Source organism: Oncorhynchus nerka, linkage group LG20, assembly GCF_034236695.1.
Source record: "Oncorhynchus nerka isolate Pitt River linkage group LG20, Oner_Uvic_2.0, whole genome shotgun sequence".
NCBI lineage: Eukaryota > Metazoa > Chordata > Actinopteri > Salmoniformes > Salmonidae > Oncorhynchus > Oncorhynchus nerka.
Genome location: NC_088415.1, coordinates 81814927 through 81835891, shown reverse-complemented (window position 1 = coordinate 81835891; position 20965 = coordinate 81814927). Strand labels below are relative to the sequence as shown.

General features: G+C 42.6%; 2 protein-coding genes across 2 annotated transcripts; both read left to right on the top strand.

Moving 5' to 3' along the window:
* The first annotated feature begins 70 nt into the window (after positions 1 to 70).
* LOC115101816 (pyroglutamyl-peptidase 1-like) lies at positions 71 to 5023 on the top strand. The gene is made up of 5 exons (XM_029621290.2): positions 71 to 556; positions 1262 to 1314; positions 1772 to 1888; positions 2096 to 2328; positions 2649 to 5023. Exons 1-5 carry the CDS (start codon positions 526 to 528, stop codon positions 2866 to 2868), a joined length of 654 nt encoding a protein of 217 aa, XP_029477150.1. The 5' UTR covers positions 71 to 525; the 3' UTR covers positions 2869 to 5023.
* A 450-nt stretch (positions 5024 to 5473) lies between these two features.
* LOC115103240 (regulator of nonsense transcripts 1-like) lies at positions 5474 to 20611 on the top strand. The gene is made up of 23 exons (XM_029624049.2): positions 5474 to 5816; positions 6381 to 6517; positions 6644 to 6733; positions 6896 to 7063; positions 7252 to 7432; positions 7761 to 7922; positions 8045 to 8132; positions 8403 to 8501; positions 8670 to 8778; positions 8887 to 9046; positions 9146 to 9264; positions 9460 to 9624; positions 9905 to 10019; positions 10136 to 10279; positions 10786 to 10999; positions 11700 to 11817; positions 11940 to 12096; positions 12381 to 12523; positions 12806 to 12980; positions 13160 to 13241; positions 13321 to 13706; positions 13812 to 13931; positions 14089 to 20611. The coding sequence occupies exons 1-22, from the start codon at positions 5649 to 5651 to the stop codon at positions 13926 to 13928; spliced, it is 3297 nt and encodes a 1098-aa protein (XP_029479909.1). The 5' UTR covers positions 5474 to 5648; the 3' UTR covers positions 13929 to 13931; positions 14089 to 20611.
* Positions 20612 to 20965: the final 354 nt, after the last annotated feature.

Sequence of the window (20965 nt, the reverse complement as noted above, 5' to 3'; positions counted from 1 at the left end):
CCCAACTAATTTATCCTGATCAACAGCATCAATATAAATATTTGCTTCCATTCCTCAACCTGACCTCGAACCAGGAACCCTCGAAACACACAGATATCGGTCACCCACGAAGCATAGCTACCTCTCGCTCCACAAAAGCCACGGCCCGTACGGAATTAAGGAAAACAACTACTTCAGTCTCAGAGCTAGTGACGTCGCCGATTAAACGCTACTAGCTAGACATTTCACATCGGTTGTAATTATGTAATTTCAACAAAAGGTTAAGCCAAATTTGTCAAATAAATGAGCTCATGCGCTGAGCATGAATTCCATTGCAGTAGGTGGCGATAGGTGGCTGGATGTTGAGGTATAGAGTAGTGTTGTCAACAGCGTAGAAGGACTGGAAGAAACCGAGAACGCTCGCTCGAGCTCTTGCATAAATAATGGATAGCGGAAGAGAATCGAGGAGGAATTCTCAACTCATCAGGGTTGAAAAAGAGTAGATTAACGTTACATTCTTGCAGAATTTACTATAACTCACAAATAATGGCGACTAAAAGGACGGTAATAGTGACAGGTAAGTGATTTATGTTGCCTATACTGTCTTAGTTTGCTGTCAGTTCTCTATAAACTTTTGATTAAAATGAGTTGCCTAACTATTAAAGATTGGAATTACTTGTATATTGTGTCATCTTGAAAACGACATTGTTCCTCAACTACTATACAACTACTGGCCGTCTACTGTACAGTATTGTGCATCTTCATCTTACATTCACAAAGCCTGTCTGTCAGGTTGAAATGTACGAATTGTAATGTTGAGGCAGACCAACCTATTACAAACAGATCATGTCGAGGCGATAATGTAGCCATTCATGGATCGTTGTAGCCATTCATGGGTACATGTTTGCCTTGTCGTGATATTATTGTGATACTATTGAGAATGATGCTGGCTAAATTCGTGCTGACAAGAAGTATATTCTTAACCTACTCTTCTCCCCCGATATAACTTAAATGGAAATTGTAGTATAGTGTCATCTCATCTATAAAACCCATGCACTCATTTGCATATATTGTGTTACAATTGATTATACATGTCAGCTGCTGTAATAGATAATATTTAACTTGAGATGTCCGTTAGACTTTCGAACTAAGATTATTGTGACTTTCATTTAGATAGGGGTAGAGTGATAAGCAGCTATAAAAATGTAATGTGGCATTGGTGTATACTGGTGTTACTAGGCGAGGACTTAAAAGGCTATCAATATCATCTATATTTTTTTAGGGTTTGAACCTTTTGGCGATCACACCGTGAATGCTAGCTGGGTGGCAGTGCAGGTAACTGAGTTTGTTGCGTGTTCTGTATGCTGCATTATTAAGAGGTATATTCTTATTGGCAACACCTTACGTTGATTTCCACATGAGTAGTAACACAAAATTGTATCACATTACATGACATTTAAGAATAATTACTTCATTGCATAGTAGGGACTAATGGATATAAGTGTTTCATGTTAATACACAAGTGGAAAAAGGAATGATCTGCTTTAGCACTTCTGTCGTAACGGAAAATGCTTAATGACTTAATAAGGAATAAGTAATCACTTTTCACTATTTAACAATGTATGAATGCAATGTTGTTACTATAGTAATTAGTGTTATCACAACAGGTGTAAAGGCAACTGATTTTTACAACCTTGAGGCACAACAAATGCCTCAAAAGGAAAAATAAAGCTTTATCTAATTAAATAGGGTTTGTGGTTCCTTACACACTTCCTGTTTCCTCTGTGTACAGGAACTGGAGCGGTTGGGCTTGGGTCAGAGTGTGGACCTATATGTCTGTGAGGTGCCAGTGGAGTACCAGGCAGTTCAGAGTCTACTGCCATCTCTATGGAAACAGCATCAGCCACAGGTAGCCACAGGGAGTCACAGCAAATGTCAAGTGTTGTTCCTCAGAAGATCTTTTTTTACTGCATGGTAAAAGGCATTAGTAATAGTGTTCGACAGGTGCACCCTTACTGTATGACATTTAGGCTACAGTTTGAAATATGATGTAGAGTCTCTATTGGTATAACAGTGGCTACATTTAACACACATTCTCTTCTCCGTGGGTCAACAGTTGGTGGTCCATGTCGGGGTCTCTGGGATAGCCACCACAGTCACCCTGGAGAAATGTGGCCACAACCACGGCTACAAGCGGGTGGACAACTGCAGCTTCTGTCCAGACTCTCAGTGTTGCATGGACGGTGGTCCTGACTGCATCGATTCAGTCATAGACATGGACCTAGTCTGCAAGAGGGTCAACTCCTCAAGGCTTGGCGTGGCAGTGTCAGTATCAAAGGATGCAGGCCGGTGAGTGCTGTGCTCGACTCTACTCTCATTCAACCAGTCACATGCCACTATTTATGATCTCATACTTTTTTCAATGAAACTACATTAAAGGGAATGTTCACACAAATTACAAATGTATCCTATCTATGATCTTTAATTGTAGCATACTTTCTAGGTAGTGATAAGATGTTATATAATAATGTGGGTGGTCTGTCCCTTTTGTAATCTGAAGTTGCCACTTCAGAAATCTCATTTACCTAAATGGCAAATCCATTGATTCTGATAAAAGCTAATGTCTTCTGTTGTCTCTTTAACCCTAACTTAACCTTTGATCCGGTCAGATACCTGTGTGACTACACCTACTACACGTCGCTGTACCTGGGGAAGGGCAGGTCAGCGTTTGTGCACGTTCCTCCACTAGAGAAGCCCTACAGTGCCCAGGACCTAGGCAGAGCCTTGCAGGCAGTAGTAGGGGAGATGCTGGAGCTTGTGGGTCAATCTGAGGATGATGACCATGACCACCACCACTGCAGCCACCAGCACCATCAGCATGCTCACTAAAGAATTACTTCCGGTGACCTCTGTCCTCAACTCACTGCTCCTGTCCCCAATGGACAGATAAAGCACTTAAAGCTGGAATCCTTAATTGAAACAATAACAAAGTGGTGACCCTGCCTCTGTTTTGGTAAAAACCTGAGGGATGGGCCTGAAGAAATGTAACCACTCTCAAATTCATAGGCAGAGCTATATTCACGGACTGACCATCCATGATTTCAAAATGATAGTTTTAACCATGTTTTGAGGCTATACAGTGTTTGTTTACATTTACAAACATTGGAGTACAACAAGCTTATATTATGGGTTCTGATGGGGTATGAAATTTGAACTAAGCTCATGAGGCATTCATACGTTATATTCGTCAAGAATCAATGGTTATATAGCACAAGTCCAAAAATTGATGTAGCATCTAAGGATTCTAACTTTAAGGACAGATACAACTGATACCCCACTAAGCAGTAGCTAAAGAGAGGGCTATCAGCACTCCCCTGAACTAGAGAAAGGGAGAGTATATGAATGAGAATAGGCAGAGCAATGGATGTATCCATCCGGGTAGGCTGGTGGGAGGAGCTATAGGAGGACAGGCTCATTTTAATGATTGGAATGGAATCAATTGAATGGTACCAAACACGTCAAACACTTGGAAACAGTGTGTTTGACTCATTCCATTCCAGCCACTACAATGAGCCCATCCTCCTATGGCTCCTCACACCAGCCTCCTCTGGTATACACGTATATTATATCAATGGCTCTGGGTATTGTTTTTTGACTGTATTTCACAAAGAAACTGTTTTTTAAACTTGTATTTAATCTTTATTTAACAAGGAAAGTCAGTTAAGAACAAATTCTTATTTACAATGACAGCCTACCAAATGACCTCCTGCGGAGATCGGGATGGGATTAAAAATAAAATATAGGACAAAACACACATCACAACAACGCTACATAAAAGAGAGGCCTAAAAACAACAACATATAGCATAGCAGCAACACAAGACGACACACTGTAATGGTCCAATAAATGATGCTGTAGATGAGAGAACCATTGGCTACGTTTTAAACTCATAAAAGACGCACCCTAGTCCACTATCCTCACTTTATGCAATGCCCTTGGAGTAATCCCTGCGGCCATTTTGGTCGTCGGTCGAAATTATTAGCCAAAGCAAGGGAAGTTCGCAACGTAAATCCCTCAGCCCTCGTTTTTGATAACATTTTGCGAGTGTACAATTATGTTCACTTCGGGGCTTGAAACGCCCCATAATTCAATTCGCGTCACGTAAAAGTAATTATGTTTTTGTTTGGATAGCTTTTTGCAAATTGTATAAATAAAACATGTTCCTTCTTCAGAAGTTCCAGCTAGGCAGGCTAACGTTAGTTAGCTAATTAATTTGCTAGCTATCATACAGTAAGCGTATATTAACAACTATATAGTTAATATAAGTAGACATGCAACCATAATTGACTGTAACGCATATAAAGCACCCACAAGCTACCGGGGGCTAAAAACACAATATTCGTGGGACGAACGAGTGACGAATTTCCGGGCAAGGGCAGTCCATTTAAAATTCCTTCCTCCCTTGCCTACAAGTGTAAACTCGTCAGACGTCATGGTACGTCATCAGAAGTTTGAGGGGAGAGGGTGTGTCTTTTAAGTGTTTGGAATGCAGCCATCTTTGGATATTCAGTGCTTTTAAGCCACATCGTCCTGACAGCTGTATGACTGACTGCCTGCTTCTTTCTCACTATTTTAAATAGTTCCCTTTTTAGTTCCTTATTCCCCTCACAAATCACTCTCGCTTTGACATAATGGTCAACGTAGCGTGCCATTTATTTTACCATCTCTAGCCCCCCTCATCATGTGTTTAATATTTGTTGTGAAATTGCACAATATCAGTATATTGTATAGTGTACAATATAAGGACACAAACATGTTTTTTTGGATTAATGTACTTCAACCATGTGTTATTATCTCAGGTAATTTATTGCATATACAATCAATATTTGTAATGTGATGAATAATGGACATTTTTATTTTGTCTTTGGTATCTGTGTTCTCTACTTCAGAATATGGTCTAATGCTGTGATTAAACCACTTAAAGAAACATTTAAGCCAATAAACTTAAGCCATACCAAGTAAAATAACTATTGGTAAACCTGAAGTAGTATGTGCTCTTCTTCCTATGAATTCATCATGTACATCTATTGCAATTGGAAAGAATTTGAATGAATGTCATCTTACTTACATAATATTACCAGGAAAGGATAAGCGGTTAAGAGTGTTGTGTTATTAACCAAAAGGTTGCTGGTTTGATTCCCTCAGCTGACTAGGTTAAAACAATCTGTCAGTGTGCCCCTTGAGCAAGGCATTCAACCCTACAGTAACTGCTCCTGTAAGTTGCTCTGGATAACAGCATCTTCTAAATTACTGTACATGATAAACACATTCTGACTCTAGGCCTAATCAAGGATTGTGAAAAATATTCCCCTTTTGTGTAAACGTTATGCCATGGACACTTTGAATGTGGTTATGGCTAGAAGGGATCCAGCTTTTGTCAAATTTGACGACCTTTTATGTGCTCTTTGCATTTTGTGCTGTGTGCAAGGTGTTACGTCATTACTTCGAGTGGGAGTTGAGGCTCACGAGACGGTGTGTTCTCAGTTTATTCATGTGCTTAGGTATTTCGATATTTGTTTAAGTTTAATTTTGGCAGGGATATCTACACTTTGTTTAGTTAGCGATTGAATTTAAAATATCATTCTGAAATATCACTGTTGGTGGAGAAAATGAGTGTTGAGGCGTACGGGCCGAGCTCGCAGACTCTCACGTTCCTGGACACTGAGGAAGCGGAGTTGCTTGGAGCAGATACCCAGGGTTCTGAGTATGAGTTCACGGATTTTACCCTGCCGAGCCAGACTCAAACAGGCCAAACGCAGAGTCAGTTGGAAAATCAGGTTCGTCTAATTTTTGTTGCCTGTATGGTTTCAAACTAGCAAATAAAAACTCGCTAACAAGCTAAAGGGTATTGTACATACGGAACCTTGGAGATAGCTAGCCAGTGTGCTAACTATATTAGCACAGCTAGCACGCTGGTAGCTAGCTGTATAGTTACAAAGAAAACACATGCATCTGTCTCAGAGGCCACGTAGCTGGCTAACCAGTTAACTTAGCCAGCATGTTTACATATAATTTAGCATGCTAGTATTAGCTAATTTGCTTGTACGCGTTGTGGGATGGACACCAAGATTGTCAAGCAGCCTGTCATTTTCTTGATAACGCCATGGCACTGAGTGTAGCATTCCTAAATGCATTATCTGCCCGCGTTACATAGCAGGCATGCTAGCTAACCGCTGTGAGCTTGCTACAAGTGCATTTAATAGCTAACTAACGTTAACGTTAGTTTACTAACTGTCTGTTGCACTTGTAGTTAAAACGTTATCTGTGGTGGTGTCCAATTCCAGGTTATTTACATTATTTTGCCAGCCGCTATTGAAATGAAATGTCCATGTTTTCTCCAGGTGAATGGGCCTGATGGAGTACAGCAGAATGGGGATGACCCTGTTGTGAAAGCAAGTCAACTTCTTGCAGAGTTGAACTTTGAAGAAGACGAGGAAGACAGCTATTATACTAAAGACCTCCCAGTCCATGCATGCAGGTAATGTTAAGAAATATCTTTTGATTGATCTTTTGATGCTGTCTTGCAGAGTTCATAATAAATATTTGTTTTCCTCCCTGTAAAGTTTTTACGGTTGTGACATTATCCTTGTTTTGCTTTCCCAAGTTACTGTGGCATTCACGATCCTGCTTGTGTGGTGTATTGCAACACCAGCAAGAAGTGGTTTTGCAATGGACGTGGCAATACATCTGGCAGGTAAGCTCCAAAGAACAACCAACTTAGCTAAATGTAGTTGGCGTCTATGTGGAAGACTATACACACACACAAAGTAGAATGTGAGGCACATGAGTCCCAAAGGACATTTTATAAATGTCTATCAGAAATGTTGCTAAATCTGTTCATATTTTCCTCTCTCAGCCACATTGTGAACCACCTGGTCAGAGCCAAGTCCAAGGAGGTGACTCTGCACAAGGATGGTCCTTTGGGGGAGACGGTGCTGGAGTGCTACAACTGTGGCTGTCGCAACGTCTTCCTCCTGGGGTTCATCCCTGCCAAGGCAGACTCTGTGGTGGTACTGCTTTGCAGGTAAAGCCGGTCTATGGTGTTTACTAACCATTTTTGCACCATTCTGTTTCACAATGATCAGATGTCCTATTTTTCTAAATGTTCTTGGCTCTTTTTGGATCCATAATCCAATAGCTCTTATCATTGAATCAAAGTGATTTTGTAGTGGAGTGCATTGATGGACGTATTGTTTGTTTTTGGTAATACAGGCAGCCATGTGCCAGTCAGAGCAGTCTGAAAGACATCAACTGGGACAGCTCCCAGTGGCAGCCGCTGATCCAGGACCGCTGCTTCCTGTCCTGGCTGGTTAAGATCCCCTCTGAGCAGGAGCAGCTGCGGGCCCGCCAGATCACCGCCCAGCAGATAAACAAGCTTGAGGAGCTCTGGAAGGTTCATAAACTACCTTATGGTCCTGTGTGGCTCAGTTGATAGAGCATGGTGCTAGCAACGCCAGGGCTGTAGGTTCGATTCCCACGGGGGACCAGTACCGAAAAATATGAAAATATATGCACTCACTACTGTAAGTGGCTGTGGATAAGAGGGTCAGCTAAATTACATAAATGTAAATTTAGCGAGAGTTAACCCAGTGGTTTACTGTAGGCCAGTGGCCTTTTACTTTGGTCATGGAGAGCTACTGGCTTCTATTGTGAATTTTATTTCTCAAATAAAGTAAGCAGCGCTCTTTATCTGTGGCTGTTGTTTGACTGGGTGTCTTCAGGAAAACCCCACAGCCACTCTGGAGGACCTGGAGAAGCCCGGCGTGGACGAGGAGCCTCAGCACGTGTTGCTGCGCTACGAGGATGCCTACCAGTACCAGAACATCTTTGGCCCCCTGGTCAAACTGGAGGCTGACTACGATAAGAAACTCAAAGAGTCCCAGGTCAGTTTTACTGATTTCTGCTGGAGTTTTCAGGCTAGCTCCTCCTGCTTTTGGATGTCACGGTAAAGACCGTTTGGTTTTAGATGGTTAATTAATTGCCGTCTCGTCTGTTTGTTTCCCAGACCCAAGACAATATTACTGTCAGGTGGGACTTGGGACTCAATAAAAAGCGGATTGCTTATTTCAGCCTTCCCAAGACGGACTCAGGTGGTAATTCATTTTTTGTTCATCAACGTCAGTGTTCACGAGTGTTCCATGTCCATTCCATTCCGGCCACGACCTCCCTCACGTTCTCACTGATGAGCATGCCGGAGTGTCTTCTAGTCTTGAGTCTGTATGTCTGTATGTGTGTGTGTGTGTGTACGATTCTATGTTTGTATGACTAATGTCCTAAAGTCTATGGATTCTAAATTGTGCTTTTCATCAGCCAATTCCCTTGTCCTTGCTGTCCTTTTTCTACTTTTCACTGTATTTGTGAAGACATGCGCCTGATGCAGGGAGATGAGATTTGCCTGAGGTACAAGGGAGACCTTTCCCCACTCTGGAAGGGCATTGGACATGTCATCAAAGTCCCAGACAGTATCCTTTGTTAAAAATCATTATGTTACCCTTGACTCTTCGTTACTCATTTGATTCAAATTCAAAAATTAGTTTGGGAATGATTGTCTCTCTGACCACATTGATAGCATTAGTCTCTGGAAGGAATAGGTGTTATGTGGCGTGTAGTCCTTAATCCTGTGACAATAGACTATGGCGATGAGATAGCCATCGAGCTGAGGAGCAGTGCTGGGGCCCCCGTGGAAGTACCACACAACTTCCAGGTTGACTTTGTGTGGAAGTCCACCTCCTTTGACCGGTAGGAACCTCCTGACACCAATCCATATGAAACGCAACAAATGGATTGAGCTAGGCTTGCTTTTGGCAATGGACTTAATATTACACACGGTTTCAAACTTTCCTCCAGGATGCAAAGTGCCCTGAAGACCTTTGCCGTGGACGAGACCTCTGTGTCCGGGTACATCTACCACAAGCTGCTGGGTCACGAGGTGGAGGATGTGGTCATCAAGTGTCAGCTGCCCAAACGCTTCACCGCCCAGGGCCTGCCTGACCTCAACCACTCACAGGTGGGTGTTACGATATGCAGAAGTTATGAGTAGATTTGAGTTATCCCTTCTAAAACGATATTTGCTGACAGTTTGGCATTTTAAAATGTCATCACATAGGTATATGCTGTGAAGACTGTGCTGCAGCGTCCTCTCAGTCTCATCCAGGGGCCCCCTGGCACTGGGAAAACTGTCACCTCTGCCACTGTAGTGTACCACCTGGCCAGACAGGGCAACGGGTAAGATGTGTTCACTTAATATATACAGTACTTAACCATATACAGTACTTATAAGTAAATAACTTTCACTATAAGAGTAACTACTCTTATAGTCTATCTAGTCTTGGCAGAGATCATCATTGCAAAATATATATTTTTTCTAAATTTTTATAAGCGCTCTTGTCCATCCCTAACACCAGTTGTGTGTGTCCTCAGGCCTGTGCTGGTGTGTGCTCCCAGTAACATTGCGGTGGACCAGCTGACTGAGAAGATCCACATGTCAGGTCTGAAGGTGGTGAGGCTGTCTGCCAAGAGCAGAGAGGCCATCGACTCCCCTGTGTCCTTCCTGGCTCTGCACAACCAGATCCGCAACATGGACAGGTAACCTGGGACTGCTATCGAGAGAGGAATATGGTGTCTTCATCTTATCAGGTGTCCTGCTAACTCAGGAGACAAAGGATCGATTCCACTTTTATTTTATTTTATTTGACTAGGCAAGTCAGTTAAGAACAAATTCTTATTTACAATGACAGCCTACCGAGGAACAGTGGGTTAACTGCCTTGTTCAGGGGCAGAACGACAGAACCTTGTCAGCTCGGGGATTCTCCACACTAAAGAGTACTGGTTTCTCAGTTTGTATTTTTGTTGTATCTGTATGCAGTATACCAGAGCTTCAGAAGCTCCAGCAGCTGAAGGACGAGACTGGGGAGCTGTCCTCCTCAGACGAGAAGCGCTACAGGGCCCTGAAGCGCACCGCCGAGAGGGAACTACTTATGGTAACACCTGCTCCTTTTCCACACACTCCCTTAAAACAAAGTCCTAAAATGGCATAATTCCACTACTCCCTGAGGTTGATTATCACTGACCCACGTCTCCCATCTCTGCTCCACAGAATGCTGATGTGATCTGCTGTACCTGTGTGGGGGCAGGAGACCCCCGCCTGGCCAAGATGCAGTTCCGCTCCATCCTCATTGATGAGAGCACCCAGGCCACTGAGCCAGAGTGTATGGTGCCTGTCATACTGGGGGCCAAGCAGGTATGTCTCAGGGTAATCTCTACGATAAATTATGTCCAGTTAGTTATCTCCATGACAGGTCCCAGTGCAGTTACATTTATCACCTTTCTCCGGATGTTTGTGCTTGGTTGAATTTGACACTGAGACGGGCACTACTTTCTCTGAGTTGTGATATTTTTTTTATTTCACCTTTATTTAACCAGGTAGGCTAGTTGAGAACAAGTTCTCATTTGCAACTGCGACCTGGCCAAGATAAAGCAAAGCAGTTTGACACATACAACACAGAGTTACACATGGAATAAACAAACATACAGTAGGAAAATCTATATAGAGCATGTGCAAATGAGGTAGGATAAGAGAGGTAAGGCAATAAATAGGTCATGGTGGCAAAGTAATTACAATATAGGAAATAAACACATGCAAATGCTATGCCCAATACTAGTTCCTACACCACACAACAATGGATTTGAATTGGAATAGCCTTTCTATTTGTACTAAATCTATGATTTCTCTCTGTTTCTCTCTAGCTGATCCTGGTGGGAGACCACTGCCAGCTGGGTCCAGTAGTGATGTGTAAGAAGGCTGCCAAGGCGGGCCTGTCCCAGTCCCTGTTTGAGCGTCTTGTGGTGCTGGGCATTAGGCCCATCCGTCTGCAGGTGCAGTACCGTATGCACCCGGCCCTCAGCGCTTTCCCCTCCAACATCTTCTACGAGGGCTCCCTGCAGAACGGAGTCACCGCAGGTAAGTTTGTGAGGAATGGAACTGGGCCAGTGTGTACACGGGTTGGTTGTTTAGCAACAAAACCGAGGCGTGTGCAACTATGGCGCAGAACAGACTGGGTTGGCATAGACTGTTGTAAACTATATTTAGTCTCCAAATGTTTATTGAAAACATAAATGCATTTGCACAATGAGCACTTGTCTCTCAAATACATTGTTACAGTTGCTGGTTAGCTAACTAGTGAACCATACTAGCATAGACATGACATGAGTCAAGACATGGTATCGATAACAGGATACAACGAGCTGACACGGGCCAACTATGATTTCTCACATGGCAAGCTATCTAACCGTTCAAAATCGCAACACTGCCTACGCGCACGTTTTTGGACATTGTCAGCCATCCCGTCTATAGAATTCTTGTAAATACAGGTGAGGGTTAGCTTGTCCTCCTGATGTGCTTGTCCAGCAAGAGGGGAATGGGCTCCCTGTTGTCTACAAACTGGTTGGGTAGTTTAGATCATGTCTCTAAGGAACAAGAAAACAGAACAATCATGAATTGCCTCATAACAGCCATATTTACTCAGCTTGCACCAGATGTAAAACACCCATATAAAAAGGTAATACACGACATTGGCTTAATTTACACTTAAATCTGGATTCACCTAAATGTACATTTTATTAACTCCTTTTCTTGACCCATTTTTATTTGACTTACACAGCTGACCGCATCAAGAAAGGCTTTGACTTCCAGTGGCCACAACCAGACAAGCCCATGTTCTTCTACGTGACCCTGGGCCAGGAAGAAATTGCAAGCTCTGGAACCTCCTATCTTAACAGGTATTTGACAAACTGAAGCATTTGTCATTCCAGTGCTTTCGTACACTGACCATTTATGACTCCAGTCATAAAAAGGGTATGTTTTGTGAATAAGGTTTTCTTCACTCTCTCCCGCTGTACAGAACTGAGGCTTCCAACGTGGAGAAGATCACCACCAGGCTGCTAAAGGCTGGGGCCAAGCCTGACCAGATAGGCATCATCACCCCCTACGAGGGCCAGAGGTCCTACCTGGTGCAGTACATGCAGTTCAGTGGCTCCCTCCACACCAAGCTCTACCAGGTACAAAACACAGGCTTGGCTCTACAATATGTGACCAATCTTGTCCGCTGCAGCACTCCAGTCTGTCAGTCATATTCTCACTATAATGTAGCAGGTTTGAAATATAGTTATAGCTTGAAATGGGAGTGCATAAATCTAAATAAATCAGTTTACATTGGTTTAGTAATGTGCTCATGGAATCATTCATCCAGTTTGGCCTTCACTTAAAACATTCAAATGGATGGTGGAATGGTGCGTCTATGTTAGCTTATCTAATTGCTTTCCTGTCTCTTGGCTGTCCTCAGGAGGTGGAGATAGCCAGCGTTGATGCGTTCCAGGGCAGAGAGAAGGACTTCATCATCCTGTCCTGTGTCAGAGCCAACGAGCACCAGGGCATTGGCTTCCTCAACGACCCACGCCGTCTCAACGTGGCTCTCACCAGAGCCAGGTAAACAACACATGGACCATTCTCATGGACCATCAGTCTCCTGATGGTCAACAGATAACAAGAAACTCGTAGCATTATCCTGTCTTTCAAGTTTTGCAAGACTATTTTAATATTTAGTATTTGGGATTATGTCAACAATTTCTAAATCCTCAGAGCAAAATGTCATTACTCGGGCTGAAAAACTGTCACACTGCAAAGAGAAATGATTTCCATCATATTATTTTCTATATCTGTGAAGGAAGTGTTTGAAAGGAGCTATGTCCTATTTGTGTGTGTGTATAGGTATGGGGTTATCATCGTGGGCAACCCCAAGGCCCTGTCCAAGCAGCCTCTGTGGAACCACCTGCTCAACTACTATAAGGAGCAGAAGGTTCTGGTGGAGGGACCCCTCAACAACCTGAGGGAGAGCCTCATGCAGTTCAGCAAGCCCCGCAAACTGGTCAACGCCATCAACCCTGTGAGTCGTCCTCCCCCTAAATCCACGTGTGTTGGATTATGTACAACTTTATGTAGTGCGTGGTGTTTACTTTCATGATATTACTTTGCCAGTAGACCATTATAAAAAATATGTGCATAGGCTACTGTGTGTGTGTGTTAGACTTACTGAAATGTTTGTTTCATGTGTGGGTTCTTCAGGGGGGCCGTTTCATGAGCACAGCCATGTATGATGCAAGGGAGGCTCTTATTCCTGGATCTGTGTATGACCGCAGCAGCACTGGTGAGAGACTTTGTCAAACTGTAAACTTGTGTCTCTTTACCTGTTTTGCCGTTGTTCAATATGTTTTCTTTTCTTCTAGGACGTTCATCCAACATGTACTTCCAGACCCACGACCAGATCGGCATGATTGGTCCGGGCCCCATGGCCTCCATGAACATTCCCTTCAACCTGGTCATGCCCCCCATGCCGCCGCCAGGCTACCTGGGCCAGGTCCACTGCCCGCCAGCAGGCCGTGGTGGAGGTATGAAGGGTAAGGCGGGCGGCGGAGGGGTGCGAGGTGGGCGCCAGCGGAGCCGTGGCATGGGGAACCACGGCGGGGGCAGCGGGCTCATGAGTGGCAGCCAGGCCAGCCAGGACCTGGGCTCCCAGCCCTTCTCCCAGGGACCCCTCACACAGGGCTACATCACCATGAGCCAGCCTTCCCAGATGAGCCAGCCTGGCCTCTCCCAGCCTGAACTCTCTCAGGTAAAGCAGAAGAACGTTTACATTTGTTTCTCATAGCAGACGTTCTTGCTCTGACAGACCTGTACATGCAGGCTAAAAGCTTCTCCTTTGTTGTTTTTCTTACAGGACAGCTACCTTGGCGATGAGTTCAAGTCCCAGATTGACGTGGCCCTCTCCCAAGACTCCACCTACCAAGGGGAAAGAGCTTATCAACATGGTGTGACTGGACTGTCCCAGTACTAGAGTGTAAGAGACTACATTGGAACTTTTTGCTCTATATTCTATGAGCTAAGCCAACTCTTGCTGTAGTAATATCAGGTGGAGTAAATAGGATACCAGAAGCTGTTTTATATCTCGTCTTTGTCAAGGTATAAAAGTAATCTTTGTTTTATTTGACTCTTAGGTTGTGGGAAAAGGAGCTAGGCCTGTGCTGAGCTTAGTTCGTCGCCATTTTAATCTGGGTAATATCAAAAAAAGAACATATGGATACCCGTTTTCCACTGCTACAACTGAAGCACCACTGTGTGAAAGCAACAGGAGAGAGACCGAGAGAAACCAACCAATCACAAGAGTGAGAGCAAAATGGGGGTAGAGCTGGACAAGACAAGAGCGAGGAGGAGGGAGAGAGAAGGCGCTGCTCGCACACGGAGAAAAGGAGAAGCAGCATACGTTGGGGTAGCAGCGTCGGAGCGACAAGCCCTTTGATTATGAGTCGAGGGGTGAAAGGTCATGGATCCTCAATGGGGTCACAGGAGTCACATCCCTACCACCACCTCTTCTCCCCCAGGGACCACAAGTTAGTTGGCTGAGGACATTGTTCTCGGAGCAGAGAGACTGAGAAGAGTTCTCACACAACCCTCCAACCTCACTCTACAAAACCGTCTCCTGCCAGCTAGAGGGGAAAAAGGGGACGAAACTCTTGAAGCAGTCAGTCGATTTGGGAAAATTTCTAACCTCAAAGTTGATCCGTGCTCATGCTCTGCATTTGAACATGTTTGAGCGAGAGGCGAGAGGTTTTGGGCAGACCAAGAATGGTCTTGTTGAACGTCTCAAACGGAATCAAATGGTGCAGGAGTCGGAAGAATACTGACCATTCATCTTTTTCAACTTTGAGTTGGAAAGTTTTCTACATGAGGTCTGTTGTTGCAGAGGTTTTGAAAGCTGGTGAATTTCACTGGCTTTCCGCTCTGGTCTTTCTGAAGGATAAGTGGTGGAATGGCTCTTGAAACAATTAAAGGAAACATTATTGTCTCGAGATCTGAAGTGGTGGACTTGAAAGATCTGTAGTTTGCGAGACAGGTTTTTGTTTTTTTCTTAAGTCTATCTGTAGTACAAAAAGGAGAGTAAAAAGAATACCATAACCAACTTATTGTAATCGAAAAAGCAGGCATCACTTGCTCTTTAAAATTACCTCCAAATTATTACTTTAAAATTAGTCACAGCTTCACAGACATGAAATGCCACAAAGAAAGCACTTGTAGAATGCACATATCATTTGCATGGCTACATGGCTAATTCATTAATCCACATTAAGCAGAGAAGTTATCCCTAGAGACCCAAGTTTAAACATGAAATTATGTATTAAATCATGTTTTACTTTGTTGGTCAACAATTCATAAGAGGTGTTGCAAGGGAACAAGAATTTCTGTTCAGAGAGGTTATAGTAATGAAGTGTGTGAATACTACTGGGATAAGACTCCGCAGTATTCACAAGTGGAAGTCTGGACCTGACTACTGAGGAAGGTTAGAAGCCTCTGGCAACTGCTAATTGTAGGTATTCAGTACTGGCTGTCATAACTGAATGAAGGTTATGAACTCACTTAAAAATATAAATATATAATTTCTGACCATACCTTGATGAGTTTGTTGACTGTGGCAGAGGATGAGAACAAATATTTGTATATTGGTGTTGTAGACACAGTAGGTACTTTTATATTTAGTGCCCATGAAAGGTTATGGTGTAGATTTGTGTAGCCCCCACCACAGATCTAGTCTCAAACCTGACTCTAGGCAAACCAGTGGGTGCGTTCCTTTGCTGATGCAGGCCAGATCGTTATAGATATATATAGATAGATAGCAATCTGGTCCCTGACGACATAGTCGAGGACGTGCCATGCAACCAATGGTTGATGCATGCAATGTCTGAGCAGGGGAACATGACTAGGGTCTGGTTTCAATGCTCGTGTTCCCCTGGTCAGACATTGCACGTATCAATCAGTGGTTGCGTGCCCTGTCATCAACTATGTCATTAACTGACAGATTGCTATGACATATGTGGTTAGCTGATACTTTAAATGCCATCAACGCCTGGGCACAGGAACGCCCCCAATGATGGACTCTTTTAGCATAGAGGAACTGTCACTACCTACACTATATTTCCAGCAGTATGTGGGCACCGATTCAAATGAGTGGATTCGGCTATTTCAGACCCATCTGTTACTGATGGGTATATACAATCGAGTACACAGCCATGCAATCTCCATAGACAAACATTGACAATAGAATGACCTTACTGAAATGCTAAGTGACTTTCAATGTGGCACTGTCATAGGATGCCACCTTTCCAACAAGTCAGTTTGTCAAATTCCTGCCCTGCTAGAGCTTCCCCAGTCAATTGTAAATGCTGTTGTGAAGTGGAAACGTCTAGGAGCAACAACGGCTCAGCCGCAAAGTGGTAGGCCACACAAGCTCATAGAACGGGACCGCTGAGTGCTGAAGGGCGTAGCTTGTAAAATTAGTCTGTCCTCGGTTGCAACACATAGTTCTAAACTACCCCTGGAAGCAACATCAGCGCAAGAACTGTTCGTCTGGAGCTTAATGAAATGGGTTTCCATGGCCGAGCAACCGCTCACAAGCCTAAGATCACCATGCGCAATGCCAAGCGTTGGCCGGAGTGGTGTAAAGCTTGCCGTCATTGGACTCTGGAGTAGTGGAAATGCGTTCTCTGGAATGATGAATCACCATCTGGCAGTCCGACGGAAGAATCTGGGTTTGGCGAATGCCAGGAGAAAGCTACCTGCCCCAATGCATAGTGCCAACCGTAAAGTTTGGTAGAGGAAAAATAATGGTTGGGCTGTTTTTCATGGTTTCAACTAGGCCCCTTAGTTCCAGTGAAGGGAAATCTTAATGTTAAGGCATACAATGACATTCTAGATGATTCTGGACTTCCAACTTCGTGGCAACAGCATGACAATTCCCCCGTGCACAAAGTGAGGTCCATTCAGAAATAGTTTGTCGATCAGTGTGGAAGAACTTGACTGGCCTGCACAGAGGCCTGACCTCAACCCCATCGAACACCTTTGGGATGAATTGGAACGCCGACTGCGAGCCAGGCCTAAATGCCCAACATCAGTGCCGGACCTCACTATGCTATTGTGGCTGAATGGAAGCAAGTCCCCGCCCGCAGTAATGTTCCAAGGAAACCTTTCCAGAAGAGAGTAGGCTGTTATAGCAGCAAAGGGGGGACCAACTCTATATTAATGCCCATGATTTTGGAATGATGAGCAGGTGTCCACATACATTTGGTAATGTAGTGTAAGGGAAAATAAATATTTTAAAGGGACTCCCAACAAACAATGAGGCAGACATGCCAGAACGTTGCGATTCTAAACTAACGTTTGTAAGAGTCCATACTTTAAACCAGACCCTAGTCACTGTGTTGCCTAGGGTTGTGTTTTCAAGCCTACCACACACCCACACCCACCCCGTTGGAAAAGAAAAAATGTATTTGGTAGATTGTGAGAACCCTTTTTTTCCGGTTGAAGTTGAAATTTTACTTTCCCCTTTTGAATGTCTTTTTAATTTTATAACTACCAATACATAAATCTTCAAACATGTAGTAGACCTACCTGTCACATGGAGAATCATTGATGCACAGTGCCTTCAGAAAGTATTCATACCTCTTATTCCATTTTGTTGTATTTCTATTGTATTTATTTAGGATCCCCATCAGTTCCTGCCAAGGGAGAGGCTATTCTTCCTGGGGTCCAGAAACATTAAGGCAGTAATATACAATTTAAAATATGACATAACATTTCATAACACTTTTCACAACACATTAAGTGTGTGCCCTCAGGCCACTACTCTATTACCATATATCTACAATACAACATCCATGTGTACAGTCCCCACTGTTCCATAAGGTGTATTCTTCTGTTTTTAAAAAATCTGATTCTACTGCTTGCATCAGTTACCTGATGTGGAATAGAGTTCCATGTAGTCATGGCTCTATGTAGTACTGTTGTGGTCTGTTCTGGATTTTGGGATTGTGAAGAGACCTCTGGTTGCATGTCTTGTGGGATATGCATGGGTGTGCATTCAGCATGTCAATACTTCTTACAAAAACAAATAGTGATTTAGTCAATCTTTCCAACTGCATGAGAGATTGACATGCATATTATTGTTAGCTCTCTGTGTACATTTAAGGGCCACCCATGCTGCACTGTTCTGAGACAATTGTAAATCCTTCTTTGTGGCACCTGACCACACGACTTGACAGTAGTCCAGGTGAGACACAACTATGGTCTGTAGGACCTGCCTTGTTGATAGTTAAGAAGACAGACCTCTCCCCATCTTAGGTACCGTGGCATCAACATGTTTTGACCATGACAGTTTACAATCCAGGGTTACTCCAAGCAGTTTAGTCTCCTCAACTTGCTAAAATTCCACATTATTCATTACAAGATTTAGTTGATGTTTAGTGTCCCAAATACAATGTTTTTAGTTTTAGAAATATTTAGGACTAACTTGAATTGTACAATATTTGTACATTACTTTTAAAATTCTCAACCTCTAGCAATGATCAACAACCAACTTGACAGACAGCCATTTTCAAGTATTGTCATAGATTGTTAAGCTGATTTAAAGTCAAACATTCAATGTCATCTTGGTAAGCAAACCCCAGTGTATATTTGGCCTTGTATTTTAGGTTATTGTCCTGCTGAAAGGTGAATTAGTCTCCCAGTGTCTGTTGGAAAGAAGACTGAACCAGGTTTTCCTCTTTGATTTGGCATGTTCTTAACTATATTGTAAATTATCCCCCCAAAAACGTCCCTAATCTTTGCTGATGACAAGCATACCCATAACATAATGCAGCCACCACCATGCTTGAACATATGGAGAGTGGTACTCAGTAATGTGTTGTATTGGATTTGCCCCAAACACAACGCTTTGTATTCGGGACAGAGTTAATTTCTTTAACACACTTTTTTAACACACTTTAGTGCCTTATTGCAAACAGGATGCATGTTTTGTGATATTTTTAATTCTGTACAGGTATAAAAATAAAAAAACACTGTCATTTAGGTTAGTATTGTGTGTAACTACAATGTTGAAATGAGGATGGATTTCACAGCCATTAAACTCTTAACTGTTTTAACGTCACCATTGGTCTTACGTTGAAATCCCTGAATGGTTTCCTTCCTCTCCGGCATCTGAGTTCGGAAGGTCGCCTGCATCTTTGTAGTGACTGGGTGTATTGATACACCATCCAAAGCGTGTAATTATTAACTTCACCATGCTCAAAGGGATATTCTATTTCTGCTTATTTAATTTTTTGACCCATCTACCAATAGTTGCCCTTCTTTGCGAGGCATTGGAAAACCTCCCCTGGTCTTTATGGTTGAATCTGTGCTTGAAATTCACTGCTCGACTGAGAGCCCTTACAATGATCTGAATGTGTGGGGTACAGAGATGATAAACACTATTATTGCACACAGTGATTTTTACTCCTGAACTTAATTTAGTCTTGCCATAAAAGGGGTTGAATACTTATTTACTCAAGACATTTCAGCTTTTCATTTTTTATTATTTTGTATTTTAAAAAAAAGAAAAGTAAATCCACTTTGATATTATGGGGAATTGTATGTAGGCCAGTGGCACAATCTCAATTTTAATATATTTTCGATTCAGGCTCTAACACAACAAAATGTGGAAAAAGGCAAGCAGTGTGATTACTTTCTGAAGGCACTGTAATTTGTATCATTGATGGTCAAAGTTCTCGTGTGTAAAAGTAGTATTTTGTGATAATCCTACTTGTCACTTCCCTGCTGTGTTAAGTTTTAGGTCTGAAATCTTTCATTCTGTAATTCTGAATTGTATGTAACCATCCCCCATGATTCATTACGGTACCCTCCATTCCATGTGTGATAGTGTCATCTGACAATTTTGATGTCATTTTGCTGAGTCGTGTTAGGCTATGATTTTCAGAAGTCATTGTCGTATGCTAATGTGGTTAAACATTTTCTGTTATGAACACCTGTGGAAAGACATTTTAAGATGTTACCCATTCTGACTAAATGTGTTTGTACCTATCCATATCTTCTAGACATTAACCACATCCCTCCAAATACATTTAGAAAATGTGTTATTTCTGACAGCGTTCCCTATTTGACAACCTGTGCATGTGCTGTTCGATAGTACACCTCAATTATCAGGTTTCATCACTAAACATTCATGTATCTTTATGAAATTAGCCTATTGTTGCAAAAGGGGAACTCCTGAAGAGAAAATAAACTGCTCCTGCAATACAACTAAATGGTTAGGGTATGAAATGAGTTCAAGTAGATTAAATATTGGTCCACTACAAATGGTAACTGATCTTTGCTCATCTTCAAATATCGTTCAAACAAAACACCACTCTTGAGTGTCTCATGGGTTACAGGGGTTTTGGAATGCCAAGAACCTTCAATTAGGACACAAAATATTCTAGATTTGTCCTCTTTCTCCCCCCATAGCTGGTGTCATCCTAGTATCATTTATTTTCATTATTTGCTTCTGCAGGGTTTTACTTTGGAGTGAAGTGATGTTTCTTTTTTCTTGGAAATTGCTTGATTATGATTATCTAGTTATTTGGTCATTTGTTATACTCTCACTGAAATGTCATCCTTGTAACATCTTTGAAAAAAATAAAGGTTTCTTTTCACTCATTTTAAGTAATGGACAATTTAACTTGTTTTTGATAAATGACAGGAATTATGATTAACTCGACTACTAGCACTGAGCTCATAGACTTCACATCTGGGCTAGGCGGCCCTAATCTCATGTTTACATGGGGCTGCAGTATTGTGTCCTTGTGAGCCCAAGGAATTTGTTTTAATGTGAGGTATGTGAACATTAAATAAAGGTTAGTCCGTGTTTATTACGCCTAATCTATTTGCTAATGGTCAACCGTGAAGTAGACTCTAAACTACTGTAGTGAGTCGGTGTTAGATTAAACGTAATTTGACCCACTACCAAACGGTAACCAGCAGGTGGTGGTGTATGTAGACTGGTTGAAACCC

What these genes read in the sequence shown, in the direction of transcription:
- LOC115101816 (XM_029621290.2), top strand. Translation starts at nt 526, where the DNA reads ATGGCGACTAAAAGGACGGTAATAGTGACAG. An exon ending in AAGGACGGTAATAGTGACAG is followed by an intron (nt 557 to 1,261) that starts GTAAGTGATTTA and finishes ATATTTTTTTAG; the next exon opens with GGTTTGAACCTTTTGGCGAT. An exon ending in GTATCAAAGGATGCAGGCCG is followed by an intron (nt 2,329 to 2,648) that starts GTGAGTGCTGTG and finishes TGATCCGGTCAG; the next exon opens with ATACCTGTGTGACTACACCT.
- LOC115103240 (XM_029624049.2), top strand. Translation starts at nt 5,649, where the DNA reads ATGAGTGTTGAGGCGTACGGGCCGAGCTCGCAGACTCTCACGTTCCTG. An exon ending in GTGGTGGTACTGCTTTGCAG is followed by an intron (nt 7,064 to 7,251) that starts GTAAAGCCGGTC and finishes TTGGTAATACAG; the next exon opens with GCAGCCATGTGCCAGTCAGA. An exon ending in TGTCATCAAAGTCCCAGACA is followed by an intron (nt 8,502 to 8,669) that starts GTATCCTTTGTT and finishes CTGTGACAATAG; the next exon opens with ACTATGGCGATGAGATAGCC.